A 14,062-nucleotide genomic window follows, 5' to 3' on the forward strand; every position below is an offset into this window, starting at 1 on the left:
CCCAAAAACTGCCCTTTATACACACCCTGGGCTGACGGAAAGAGGAACTCCCCCCCCGCCCCAACCCCCTGGAATTTTGGGACAGCATCCATGTCCCACTGGGAAGTCTTCACCTTTAGAGAACGACACTTTTATTTCTCTGGTTTTGTCCTTTTTTACACGATTCCGAGCGCGGGCGACGCGGGATCATAAATCCTCTGACAATACAGACTTTGTTTAATTTACAGAATTATAAATTACTTAGAAAACGTCCCATGAAAAATAACAATAATTCCCCCTCACAGCCCCTTCTCCTTTCCAGTGTCAGCACATTCCCCTCCGGAAAAGCCCTTCGGGCCCCAAATCCATCCAAAGGAACGGTGGGAAATCCTGGGAATGGACACCCTGGAACATCCCATTATCCCTCCAGTCCTGCTCAGCTCCTGCCAGGATTTTTTATATATATATATATATATATATATATATATGTAAATGTGTATATAGTTCTTTTATTTCTATCTTTCTTTTTGTCTATATAACTACAAATACATTATATATATAAAGAAATACATTTTCTATATATTCTATATATATCCCATACATTTTTCTATATAAAGAAATATATTTTCTCTCTATATTCCATACATTTATATATATATATAAAGAAAGAGAGAGAAAATATATATTCTTTATATATATATTTCCTTTATATATTTCTTTTTAGAGAAATACACTCTTTAGCTAAAGAAATATATAAATACATATGAAGAAACATATATAAACATATGTTAAACATATAGCATGTTTAAATTACATAACATATATTAAATATGTTTCTACATATAAAAGAACTACATTCAAATATATATAAAGTAATAAATATTCTTTATATATAGCACACTTTTCTTTTATATATACTTCTTTATATATAGAAATATATAAAATATATACACAAGGAACTGCAAACCTAATTTCCTTTATATACTTCTTTATATATATAAACATATAAACATATATACATAAAGAAATATATATTATTTATATATAGTATATATCTCATATATTTCTTTATATATAAATATTGATTATATATAAAAGAAATAGAAAATACAAAGTATTTAATTTTCATATATCTTCCTTTGAGTAGTTTTTAATTGTACAGAGAATAATTCCTCTTTTGTATGTATATTTTCTTTATGTATAGGATATATATTGTTATAGATGTTCTTTATATATATAATATATTCTAATATATTTTCCTTATATATAAATTATATATAATGGAAGTATACGTATAACCCAAAAGAAATATAGATACATCTATATACATATATATATATATATATATTTACCCAAGGCAGATCTGCCTTCCCTGCTCTCATCCCTCTGGGATGAGAAACCTGCGGATGAGCTGGAGCCTCCCAGGGATCTCTTAGAAGGCAATTCCAGGGTTTTTAGCTCCACAGGCTCCCAAATGGCTGGTTTGGCCCCGAGCACTTGGATTCTCTGGCTCATTCCAGCTCCCAGTGAGTTTGGGGCGGCTCTCCAGGAGCCTTCATTGTTGTGGGCACATCCACCTTCCCAGTGCATCCGGGTTGGGCCCCAAATCTCCCTTTTCCCCCCTCTAGGGCTGGGAAAATCTCGTTTTCCCTCTTGGATGGGGAATGACTGAGTCGGTGTTGCTGCACTCCCGGATGCGGCGCTGAGGCAGGCGCTGCTCCCGCGGCCCTGGCATCTGTCCCTTCCCCCAGTGGAAAACAAAGAAAGATAAAATTAAAATGAAAGTGGAATTTCAAATATCAGATAAAAAACAACCCCAATAAATAAACCATCCCTGGAAAGAAACGGCCCTTTGGGCAGGGGGGAGAGGGACCAAGGGCTCAGCTGAGCCCAGAGATGCCGGGAAAAGACCAAATACTCCAGAAAACTCCATTTTTTGCTCTTTTCACAATTTTTATGGTGTTTTGGGAAAGATGTGATGCCCAGCCCACCTGGAAGGACAGATTCAGCCCTAATTAATCTAATTAGCGCCTCAGGGCTCCTCATTTTGCCTTTCCAGAGGTCTTCCAGTACCCGGAGCTTCTCCAGGTGCCACCGAGGGTGACGCTGATGACACAAGGGAGGGATTAAGAGCCAAGTCGTTAGTTAGTGACATTAATTAGTCCTATGATGGGCTAATTACATCTCCAGGGATTTCTTGCTGACAACAAAACTCACTGTTTTATTGAGTGATAGTTGGTGACACCAGCGGTGACACCAAGGACGGCTCAGCCTATTGCTCCCCTCCTCCCCGGCCCAAAATAATAATAATAATTAAAAAAAAAAAGAAAAAAAAAAAAAAAAAAGTTCTGTCTGGGAAAAATACAAAAAAAAAAATAAAAAATATATATATTTACACTCAACTCCAGGAACAGGCATATAAACAAATATCGCTTCAAGTAGTCCTCGAGTATTATTATTATTATTATTATTATTATTATTATTATTAATTTTTAATACTGATGGTCGCCAAAAAAAAAAAAAGAGGAGGAAAGGTGGTTAGGTCACGTTAAAAAATCAAAACCCGAAGGAAAACGGTGATTTTTGGCAGATTTTAACGCTTTTCCATGCGCTCGGCGTTGGCGTGGATGAGGTGGTGAAAGCACGGAGGGCTTGGCTGCAGCGGAGCCAGCGCTGGCTCAGGATGATCCCGTGGGATATTTAGGCTTGGTTTTCTCCTTCCCATGGGATTTTTAGGCTTGGCTTTCTCCTACCCATGGGATTTTTAGGCTTGGTTTTCTCCTACCGACAGGTGACTCGGCACGAGAGTTTGGCAGCGCGATGCTCCGAGCTGTGGGTGCTCTGAGGGGAAGGGCGTAGGAGCCGGCCAGTGCCCCTCCATCCCCGTCCACCCCCCCGTGCCCAAAGGTCTCAACTCCCCAAACCATTAAGGCCACTGTTAAACCATCCCCCCCGGGCCTTTTTACTTAAGAATTCATCCTCCTGGTGTTAACCAGGAAGCTGTGGGAGCGCTGCCGACGGGGAGGAAGCCCTGGCACGTGACGCGGCCCTGGGTGAAGCATCTCAGACCATGAACTCGTTGCTCCCCAGGAGGACGAGGGGTTGGGCGGCGGCACAATCGGCCTCGGGATTCCTCTTGCGTCCCCCTGTCGTCCCCCCATCTGGGGGCTCTTTGGTTTTGGGGGGGGAAGTTTTCACGCTCTTCAGTTTCTGTTTGCCTTTCTCCGGGTTGAACGTCCCACGGGTGGTGAACTGAGGCCGGTCCTCGGGGTAACGGAGGGGTCCCGCCGAGCCCTCGGGGCTCGCCCGGCTCTCAGGGGGCTCTCCATGTCCCCCTGCTCGGTAGAAAGGCGATTTGGAGTACATCTGGAAGCGCTTCCGGGGCAGGTGGGGCAGGCAGGAGGTGGACGACTGGGACGAGGAGGAGGAGGAGATGGAGGCGTCGGCCGGGTCCACGGGGTCCAGCCGCATCCTGGGGTGCCTTCGCAGCCGGCTCGGGCCCTCGGCCTTGGTGGGGCGCAGGGAGATAAGTGCTACACTTCTCTCTGGAGGGGCAGAAGGACCATGGGAGGATTAACACCTTGAGACTACCCAGCATCTTGGTGCTGTTCGCTGGGGACACGTGCCATGAAGCCAGGGCAACGTTCCCAGCATCTCACTGGAGGCAGCATCACCAGCACTGGAGGAGTGGTCACCTCCCCACCAAACCGTGGCTGCCATCACCCAACTCCTCAGGGCCACGTGGTTTAACCCTTAACCATCCTCTCTGCGCCCATTTAAACTGCGTGCTTTAAATGAACTAAAAATCCCCAAATAACCTTTCCCAAAGTGACAGAAAAATCTAAGAAACCTGAATGGATGGAAGATGTCCCTGTCCATGGCAGGGGGGTGAAACAAGATGACCTCTGATGGTCCCTTCCAACCCAAACCATTCCATGATAAGCCCAAGGACACCTGGATTTACCTGAGCGATCGGAGATGGCTCCTTCGGAGTCAAAGTTCAGATTTTCAGAGCTGTCGGCGGTGCCGATGGAGGCTTCGGACTCGAGGGTTTCGTCGTCGGAGGCGCGGGGCTCCAGTGCCAGCATCTCGAACGTCAGCTCCTCCCTGCCAAAACCAACCCAGTCCCACTGACCCAACGGGACCAAAAAGGTGGGGAGGAGAAGAAAGGGGTGCAGGGCAAGAGATCATGGAGGGCTGGAGCCCTCCAGCCATGATGCCAAGCAACACCCATAGGCTGGGGAAGTGGCTTGAACCCTTGGCCAGACTCACTTTTCCTTCTGCAGGTTCTCAATCTGCTCGGTCAGCACCTTCTCCTCCTGCTGCATGGCCACTTGCTGCTGCTCTGTCACCTCCATCTCCATGGCCTCCTCGCTGCTCATGGTCTCCTCGGGGACGTCCGTCACCGAGGGCAAGCGCCCGGTGACAGGAGATGCTGGGCTGGGGTAGGCGCCGCGCCGCACACGTCCTTTGCCCTGAAGAGAGACACCAGTGTCACCACCACCAAGCAAGGTGATCTGGCAAACACTCAAGTGCCAACCACACTGCTCTCTCAAGGAGCAAAGAAGACAGCCCTGGCCATCAGTCCTCAGTGCGCCGCCGGTGGACACACCCCAGACCCTCCAAAACCTCTCTTCAGCCTGGGAGAGGTATCAGGACTCAACACGTTGGAGGGGTTGAGGATGGAGGTGGTGAGAGATGGTGGTGGTGAGGATGACACTGACAGACCAAGTGCAACTTGGACTTCTGAGCAAGCCCAGCTGGTGGCAGGGTGGGTTCCCACAAAGCCCACAGACCATGTGAGGGGAAGGTTGATAGTGGTTGTGTTGGTTTTGGGTGGGAGCATCATCACCAAGGCTTTGATTTCAGGGCACCTGGTTCCTGCTTTATCCTTAGATCAAGTCTCATATCCTTCCCTCATCCACCCTCGGTATTTCCTGAGCATCACAAGGGTCTCCACTGACCCCTTCAGCAAAGAGAAACTCAGAATCATGTTGTCCATGCTCTGATCTCATGTACAGGAGATCCAGAAACCAGGACTGCCTCTAGCGGTCTGTTATAAGGCCATAAATCCAGATTTTTGGGCCCATGGTTAAATGGGGATATTTAATGAAGATCTGAAGAACCACCTGATTTTTTTAATATTAAAATAAGGACTCAAATGGGGGTGGTACATATGGAGGGATATTATATATGCAGCTGTTTTAATCTTCTGAGGACCAGCTCTACAGATCTGCTCCAAAGAGCAGAAGAAAAAGGTGGATTTTTGGAGATGAGGGACACAACAGATACTAAACAGCTTTAACTGTGATTATGACCAGACATCTCATATTCTAAATTCCAGATCCTGAAGTGACCAGGACCTTGGAGATGTCCATGACTTCCTGCCCTCCCCTGACAACCATCACCCAGCGTGAACCTGCACCTCCTTGGGCTCGTTGCAAGACAACTTTCCTCCCCTGCATTTCCGGCATGCCCGGCTCTTCCTGATAACCCATGTGCCCAGAGCAGGTTTTCAGGATAAAGGAGCCTCCCTTTTTTCCTTTCCATTTTACCCCTTTCATCTTTTGATGCCACATCTCAGAGATTCTTCACCGTCAGCAAAGCCTCTCCTGCGCCCCGGTGTTCCTCTGACGACACCTTTCACGTGGGCTCCTGAGCTGAGGCACAGCTCCCTGAATCCTATTAGCCAAAACTCCTGAGATCCCAAAGATCCCACTGGCTCACGGACTTAAGCCCCTGTGAAATGCCGTGCTCAGCATTAGGGGAGCAGTGCTCGAGTTTTGCTCTTCTCTGTCTCCTGACCCTTGCGGATGATGAAGGATGGGGGGGCTGAACCTGGTAGGGAGGGAAACAGCTCCACCAGCATTCCCAAAATCCTGCAGGCACTCTTCTCACCCATCGTGGTCTCACTAGGAACTCAAAGTCAAACTGGGATGGAGTTGGGGAATACAGGAGTTGTTGGACCACTCTCAATTCAAACCTGGGTTTCCTGACCTTGTGTTCAAGGTGGTGGTGCTCCTCCTCCAAGCAGGTGGAGGAGACCTTTGGATGCCTCGTGCTCTCCGAGACATCTGAGCTGGGGGTTTTGTCCCCCATCTCCAGAAACAGCAGCACTGTGAAAGCAACGTGATGCTGAAACGCATCCTGAGCGAGGAGAAATAGGGGTAGGAAGGGAAGGGATGAATCAAGCAAAGTAAAAAAGAGGGAAGCACAGGATGGAAAAAGAAAATAAAATAGAAAATAAAGCAAGGAGGAAGGGAAGAGGGGTGGGAAGTGTTTTTCTGAGGAGCTGCGTGCAGGGATGGCCGAGCATGGCTGTCCCCAACTCCTGCGCCCGGGACACCTGCAGGAGAAACAGAGGCCCTGAGGAGCAGCACCCGCCCGGGCCCGGGCGGCAACGTCACGGACAATGGCCAGTGGGACAGAGCTGGAATGAGCGGCGGTGACACACACGGAGGGACGCGGGCGCGCTGCAGTCATACATACCGGGATTGAACTGCGGGTTATGCTCATAAATCTAACTGCAATTAGTACGGGCTTCTGCATTCGAGAGGAGATGAAAAGGAAAGCAGAAGGTTAGAGTGCACATGCCGTCGCCCCTTCCAAAAACCCGCTTTGCTCCTTTTTCAGGTTTTTTTTCTTTTGTCCACTGGGGTGAGCGGGGCGGCTCTGCAGCACCAGCTCCACAACCTTGGGCAGACCCTGCTTGGATTCCATCCCCAAACAGCAGAAGCAAAGTGTCCCTGAGGATCACAGTGGGCAGGCCCAAGCAGAGGGGCTGCTCGATGCTCAGCCCAAGCGTGGGGCGGCAGCGCTGCGCCGACTCCGTCCCTCTCCCACAGCCCAACTAGCCAAGCTCAGCGTGCATCTGCAGGCCCCCCGGGAAGCATGGAAGCTCAATGAGATGGGTTCGAGGCTCCCAAAAAGGCAGTGCAGGAGCAGGGGCAGCCTTTGGGAAGCTCCTTTTGGGTTCAGATAATGCGACTAAGCATGAAAAATGATGGTCCAAGTCTCCCATGGGGCCACATCGAACCAGTGGATGAAAGGCTTGACTCAGGACCAAACAAGCTCAAATGAAGGTGGAAACGCTGATCAGGAACATCTGAGCTGGAGCGACCCCGTCTCCATGGACTGCTCCTACCTCCTTGTGCTTTGGTATGACTCCCTGCAAAGGTGAGGAGCTACCACGGGGCTGAGGGTCCCTGTCCTGGGGGAGATGGTGTGGGAGGTTGCGAGGGGTTTGGGAGGCTGGGATAAGCAGGAGAAGATAAGGTAGAGTGGCTTCAGGGGCAAGGAGAGGACAGGAGGGGACAGAGAGGGCTTTGGCATCTCACCATGGATCTGCGGATCAAGGAGAGGCGGCTCTTGGCCTTGTTCTCTGCGAACTCCAGGCTGTTGATGTCCTTGAGACGAGCCTTGTATTTGTTCATCTGCTCGATGACGATCAATTCTACACAACTAAGGGGGGAAAACACCCAAAAGAAGACAAAATGGGAGGAGGAAGTGATGTGATCTGAGCTGTCTTGTCTTGTCCTTCAACAGGATTTCTTTGTAGCTTTTCCCTTAGACTTTGGCTCCAGCACATCCTCTCATTTTATTACAAGGAAAGGATTATTGAAGATCTGCCATCATAGAAAAGCAGAGGGAGAAAGCTCCAGCTGGAAGCCAGAGGGCAGTGGAAATTCCCCTATAAAGACTGATAACCAGCTACAGATGGATTGAGGAACATAGACTACAGAAATTAAAAATCACCAGGGATCCCACCAGAGAAATTTCCCCCCCTGGAAGAGGGACCAAGGGAATACACACCTGGAGAAGACAGCTTGCTTACATGCAGTGATGCTGCAGCAGTGATGCTGTTCAGCTGAGCCAACTTTAATGCTGTCTGGAGGGTGTTTGGGGAAAAAAATGATCCTTTCCTCATAATAAAATGAGAGGATGTGCTGGAGCTAAAGCCCAAGGGAGAAGCTACAACAAAATGTTGTTGAAGGCCAAGTGCTCCTGCCAGCTGAGTCTCCAAGCACATTCTGGTCTTCAACAATTTTAATACTTCCTGAAGGTAAAACCACCCCTTTCAGAAGCTCAGCCCTTTACTGGAGGGTTTACATTATTATAATTGACTCCAGTATCTATTTTTAAATCTATTTAGTATGAGCCAAACTGAATTTGGGCAAGTGCTTCGCTTTTTCTCTGTAAAACCTTTGCAATTATGGCAAACGCCACAAATAGATAAGTTTATTAATATTAATATTGCTGCAGATCAAACAACTCACCCCCTCTGATAAAAAAGCCAAAATTAAGTCAGAACCAAGACCTGCTTGCCAAAAAATTAACTACAAAACCACATCAGCACAAGCTCCACCTTTTCCTGCTGAGATGGGCTAGGCAGGAGAGCAGAAGTTGACCTGCTCTTGGGGATCCTTCATCACTTAAAAATCCCCATTTAACAACCTCTTGGGGATTGAGAGGATATGAAATATCTTTGTGAAGATGCATTTTCTGGGTGTTTATCATTTCCACGCTAAAGCTGTCACTTTTTGAGCCATTTGACCACCCTAAGGGCTACCAAGCTGTGAGTGGTGGGTCGTCCAGCACCGCGTTCTTACGTGGTGGTTTTGCTGATGTCCTGGACGCTCTGCAGTGGGTCCGTCGTGTCAGGGCAGCGCAGGATACAGGGAGCAAAGACAATGGCCAAGGCATTGGCTGACATGCGGTTGGTCTCTTCTTGGAGGGCAATCCTAAAAAAAACAGGGATTAAGAGAGAAGTCAGAGATGAAGGCACCTCCACAGCACCTCTTCCACACGGTCATGGATTAACAGAGATGACATTTCTACGGTGCAGTCTTGCTTTGCTCTGATTGATGGAGAAAGCCAAATCTCAAGATGCCTCAGGTGGTTCCAAGGCAGGCAAACAACCCAAAAACTTGTGGTGAGAGGCCTACAGTGGTGGGAGGCACCAGGGACCTGTAGGAACCACGAGCTCATCAATAGACAGCCATCACTTGGAAAAAGAGCTCCTGGGCCGCCTCCTGGCAGACATGACGGACCTGAAAGCTCCTCTCTGTCTCCTGCCCACCTGCTTTCAGCCTCATCTCTTCCCTCTCCTTGCCTAAAGCTGCCCAGGCCCGACGTACCTAACCAGGTGGAAGATGAGACGCTCCAAGGTGCTGAGGTGGGTGCGGGAGAGCTGGTCGATGACTGAGTACACCCCCCGCACTGTCTCCTTCCTCTCCTGGAGGCCTGTGGAGAAAGCACCACCATTTAGGGGCAGCTTCTACTTCCTCCTCTTATTTAGAACGATACTTCTTAATGCTTATTTAATTTTACTACTCAAAAGACAGAACTTTTGGGGCTGAAATCTGCTGAAATGTGATTTGATGTGAAAGCCACCAGAGTTGAGACCAAAATTGAGACCAAGTAACCAAAAATCAGACTTTGAAACCAGGTAAATACAATTTGTTAAAACCAGCCGGTTTGGGCCCAATGAGTAAACAAAAAGTTGGACACTGAAAGTGGCTCCCCCGCCAAGGGAAGGGGATGGTGAAGGAGGTTCCTCACCCATCGCCCGCAGAAACTCCTCGTAGAGCTCGAAGGTCATGAGAGGGTTGGGCAGGTCTCGGAGCCACTGCTTGAACACGCTGGCGATGACATGGATGTTGTAGTCGTCTAAATTCACATTATCAATGTCTGGGTTTGGCAGCAAATGGAGGGAAAAGTCACAAACCAAGAGGCAACAATTAATATAAATCATTAGTGAAGCCAAGGGGTTGGACAAAGTGGCCTTCCTACCCAAATCATTCCATGATAAGCTACTCCATGATAGAAAACGCACACGTACCACCCCGAAACCACACTGTGTTTAACAGCAAGAAATCCAGCACCTCATTTCAGCTCCATGTGGTAAAACTGGAGAGAAATGCATTTTCCAGGACGAATAATGTCAGGTGGGACCAGGATTTCTTTCCTGGCTGGCATTGATAGCTATGGTGTAAGCAAGGCAGAATTTTCCCTCAATTAGAATGACTTTTTTCATAGACTGCACCCAAAAAAGCACGAGTTGATGATTCGAGTTTTGGCTGGTGATGTGAAAGCATCCCTTGCATAGCCTGCAGTCCTTCCTTCCATCCAACCTTGCTGCTGCAGAGACTTTCCTCCCCATGAGGTTCTTCCCCCTCCTTTTACCTGTATCGAGGCCTTGCCGCAGCTCCTTGATCTTGTTGGTGGAGCCTGACTTCCTGTAGATGCCCTCTGTGTACAGCCCGTGCATCTCGATGTAGTTGATGAGCTTCTCCACCAGCAGCGGCACCGCCCGCTCCTCGCTGGTCAGGCGGGAGAGCTCCACCCCGAACTGCCGGGGAGAGAGCTCGGGGTCGTACTGCACAGGGAAAGGACAAAAAGGGGTTAAATCCTTCTAGGATTGGTGCAGTGCTTGGATCCAGCTGCTGTCCAGACTCCTTCAGCTGATCCAGGCAACCTGTGCGCTGGAGAACAGGACAGGACACAGGTCTTGCAGCGCTAAACTGGTCTCTGGACATGCACCTGAAGTCAAAAAAGTTTGGGTTTTCTTTCTTTAACCAGCCCACTGTGGTTATATCCTCAGGCTGGCAGAGCCAACACAGCTGGGCATGGTCCTCCTCCACCTCCTGCCCCTCTGGAACCATCTCCAGGGATGATTTCACCCTTCAAAGATGATGCACGAAGCAGAACAGGTAAATCTGAATCTTGGCTTCTCAGATCAACTCACAGCATTGACAATTATAAAATATCTGTGAACAAACAAGATGCCAAAATAGGAGCCAAAAGAACCCATCTCCATCTGTCAGGAAGGACTCTTTCTGCTGGCTGCAAACACTCACTGGAGACTTGATACCTGGCAAATTCAAATGTGAATAAAGTCCTCCTGCATGGGAGATTCTGGGTGGGAAAAGTCAGAAGACCCAATACAATATTGACACAAATTCTCAGCCCTAGCAAAGGAAAGGTGAGGTGCAAGCCAGTCATTGGCAAAATGGTGGTGCCCATGACCCAGGTCCCAGCTCCCCTGACAATCCCTCCTGCATTTTTATTTTTCCCACTCGATGCCATCCTTTCATCCGTCCTGTCAACCTCATGAGAAGATGTGTGTAAGGTCCCCATACTGTTTCATTCTTTCTTATAATTGATGGTTTGGAGCTCCCCATTGCTGAAAACAACCCTAAAAACATAATCCACCAAGCACAGAGAAGCTGGAACCTTCCTAGAGAAGAACTTCCAGCTGCCCAAGTTGGAGACATGGTGAACTCTCTTCCATGGGTGCAGCACAAAAACTTTCTTGTGCAGAGAAACCCCAAGAAAGGAGAAAGCTCCAAGAATCTCTGGGCTCCTCTGAAAAAAATTCTCATTGAAATTCCCAGATTTTAGAGCAGAAACTCACCAGAGGTGTTCCCAGCTCTTGCAAAAATACTCCAGAAAGGGAAACAGTGTGGTAAAAATACTCTATGTATTCAAAATACAAATATATTCATATATATATATATATATATCTTCAATGTATATATTCAGATTATTTCTTGGGAAAAATGTACTCCTGCAGCTTTCTGGGGGCTGTGTATTTATGGAGGTTGTTCTCCTCCAAGAAGTCTCCCAGGGAGCTGACAAAGCCTTGTACACATTATTCTCCTGCCTCTGTTGTCCTCCTTTTTGGCAGAAAATAAGTGATTGAAAAGAAAACCCACCAAATCTTGATGATTCATCATTAGCCAGGACAACCTGCTGCGTTCATTCCCTGTTCTCCATACCCTTGAATCTGGGAAACAATATTTAATTCCCTCTAAGGGGAACAGGGAGTGACTGAACATCCTCTGCTCCCCTTCCTGGCTCAGGCCAGGGGACCATGCCATGACCTGAGCAGGGACCAGCAGGGTGAAGGACAACCCATGTTTCCAAGAATAACCCTCCATTTCCAAATCCTTAAAAGTTATAAAATGAGGCAAATTCCTATTATTTGGTGTGGTTCCAAGGCAGGGAACGACACTGCAACGTCTCCTGCATGACTGGGCAGATCTACAGTGACTCATCACTGCGTAATTCCCAAAATACATCCAAACACTGCTTGGAGACACCTCCAGGGATCTCTGGTCTGAGCTTCTGCTCAAAGAAGGGTTATTGCCACCATTAGATCCAAGTTCTGTGCCTCCAACGATTTTTATACAAACTAGGGATCACCATCTGGAAGGTATTTAGTGAAAGAAAAGAGTCTTTTACCTTTTTGGAGCACTTGGTCGTGGTTTTAAGACAGCACTTCTTGTGACAAGCATATTTACACACTGCAAGGGAGAAGAGGGGTATTTAATCATCCCAAAAGTTGCATCAGTGGAAAAATATGAATTCACATGGATGAAGTAGCTCTTCTCAGGACTAGCAGGTCAAAAGCACATTGAATTTGCAGTTTCCAGGGGCCATGTCTATATTAGATCACTCAAACTAAAATAATGAAGCTTTAAAATGAAAGGCCCCATATTTAAGTTCCTGAAACCTTAAACCCCTCCCTGACAGATCCACTTGGAAGATAATCCATGAGTCACTCTGAGGTATTAGACATGGATGCCCCCAAAGAGGTTGGAAATTGCACCTGATCTGTGTTCTTCCTGCACTGGGCCTGAACCACCCTAAGGCTGATGCTTCCAGCCCAGTCACAGAAAGGTTAGAAAAACCAAAGCAGTGGATCAACCTTTCCTGTTGTCTCTCCTCCATTTTCTTGCTCTCCCCAAAAATTCATGCGCCTGGAGGTCAAACAGGAGAAGCCAAATGGGTTTGCCATGGTCAGGATCCCCACAGGCATCCCGAGGACCCATTTCCATACCCGACTCTCCCGTCCTTCTGACTGTGACACTTATATCAGGTGACCACATGACCTGATGGGGTAAGATGTGTAACACAAAGCACAAAATTAACTGTGCCGTGAAGGACTGCTGGGACGGACTCATTAGCTGACTTCAGAAACCCTTTAGAACTGTCCCAAAAGCACTTCAGATGGGAAAAAACCCCCCAAATTAACTGAGAGTGGGATTGCAAATCCCAAAACTCATCCCTGTGATACGAGCACATAAGAAGGACCAAAGAAGGGGTGCTTACATTTACAAACAGAAGCCCTGTCCATGATCCAGATCAAGGAGGAACAATATTCACAGTATGTGGGGATGCTGTACTGGGTTGCCTTGAAAATGTGACCATTGTGCTCTTCCACCTGCAAGGACAAAGGTTGGGTGGTGAGAAAAGGAGCTGGATGCTCAGTCTGCTGCAAAACGGGGAGGTGGACACAGTCAGCTCTCCAACTTTGAGCTGGTATTTGCTTTTATTTGCCATTTTTGATTCCTTTTCAGCCCAATATCCCACAGACAACCCAAGCCAACATCCAGCCTGTGCGGGAACTGAACCCTCATGGAAGCAGGTTAGAAAGTGTTTGACTGAGGGTGGCTGGTCAACTTCTCCATGTTAAGAAGGTCTTCTATGAATCCATGGCCCATTTTTTCGGCTCTGCCCCTGCATCCTTCCCAGCACTATCATATCCTTTAGGAGACCAGGAGCTGCAATGTCATCCATTCATGATATTAGAGATGCAAAACATACTATAAATTTATGCAGAAACCCAGAACAACACTTTGTTTCGCTCTCAGCTCTTCTGTAATAATCCTTGACATGACATTTATGTCTTGGCTGATGTGGGATGTGTTTTCAGAGAAACAGCCCACATCCATCCTTGATCAAGCAAACCAAATGCACCTCATTCATCTTTCCAGTACATCCTTCCATGGCTGATGTTCAGATCTCACCACTGGACGTGCCATGAGAAGGTCTTGTCATTCTGGCCCTAAGGACATTAATTTTTTAATGCACAGGCACAGAGGGGTCAACTCACCACATCCGCTTCCTTTTTCCTTCTCTTTTTCCGTTCCGTTTTTGGCACCTGGTACGAGAAAGAGGTTTAAGTGTATTTAGGGGCAATTCCCCTAGGGAAAGAGGACAGAGGGCTCATATCCAACAGTGCTTGGAGCCCCACCCTCCAGTGCACCTGCAGCCCCAAGAGAGTCACTCTAGAAAA

General features: G+C 47.6%; 1 protein-coding gene across 6 annotated transcripts in view; it reads right to left on the reverse strand.

The window, feature by feature from the left end:
* Nucleotides 1-1,271: 1,271 nt before the first annotated feature.
* MYO9A (myosin IXA) overlaps nt 1,272-14,062 on the reverse strand; it is a 146,096-nt gene continuing 133,305 nt past the window's right edge. For 4 of the 6 annotated variants that reach the window (XM_017816973.1, XM_017816975.1, XM_017816971.1 and 1 more), the window contains 12 exons: nt 13,880-13,927; nt 13,096-13,207; nt 12,226-12,287; nt 10,165-10,357; nt 9,541-9,669; nt 9,117-9,222; nt 8,589-8,720; nt 7,317-7,440; nt 6,469-6,522; nt 4,252-4,454; nt 3,944-4,086; nt 3,043-3,524 (listed from right to left, as the gene is read on the reverse strand). In XM_017816973.1, coding sequence (XP_017672462.1) covers nt 3,043-3,524; nt 3,944-4,086; nt 4,252-4,454; nt 6,469-6,522; nt 7,317-7,440; nt 8,589-8,720; nt 9,117-9,222; nt 9,541-9,669; nt 10,165-10,357; nt 12,226-12,287; nt 13,096-13,207; nt 13,880-13,927 — 1,788 coding nt within the window. Of the gene's footprint in view, nt 3,525-3,943; nt 4,087-4,251; nt 4,455-6,468; nt 6,523-7,316; nt 7,441-8,588; nt 8,721-9,116; nt 9,223-9,540; nt 9,670-10,164; nt 10,358-12,225; nt 12,288-13,095; nt 13,208-13,879; nt 13,928-14,062 lie in introns of all 6 variants that reach the window. The other 2 variants (XM_017816970.1, XM_017816972.1) reach the window with 2 other exon arrangements.

This window comes from Lepidothrix coronata, unplaced genomic scaffold (assembly GCF_001604755.1).
Source record: "Lepidothrix coronata isolate B3197 unplaced genomic scaffold, Lepidothrix_coronata-1.0 Scaffold58, whole genome shotgun sequence".
Lineage (NCBI taxonomy): Eukaryota > Metazoa > Chordata > Aves > Passeriformes > Pipridae > Lepidothrix > Lepidothrix coronata.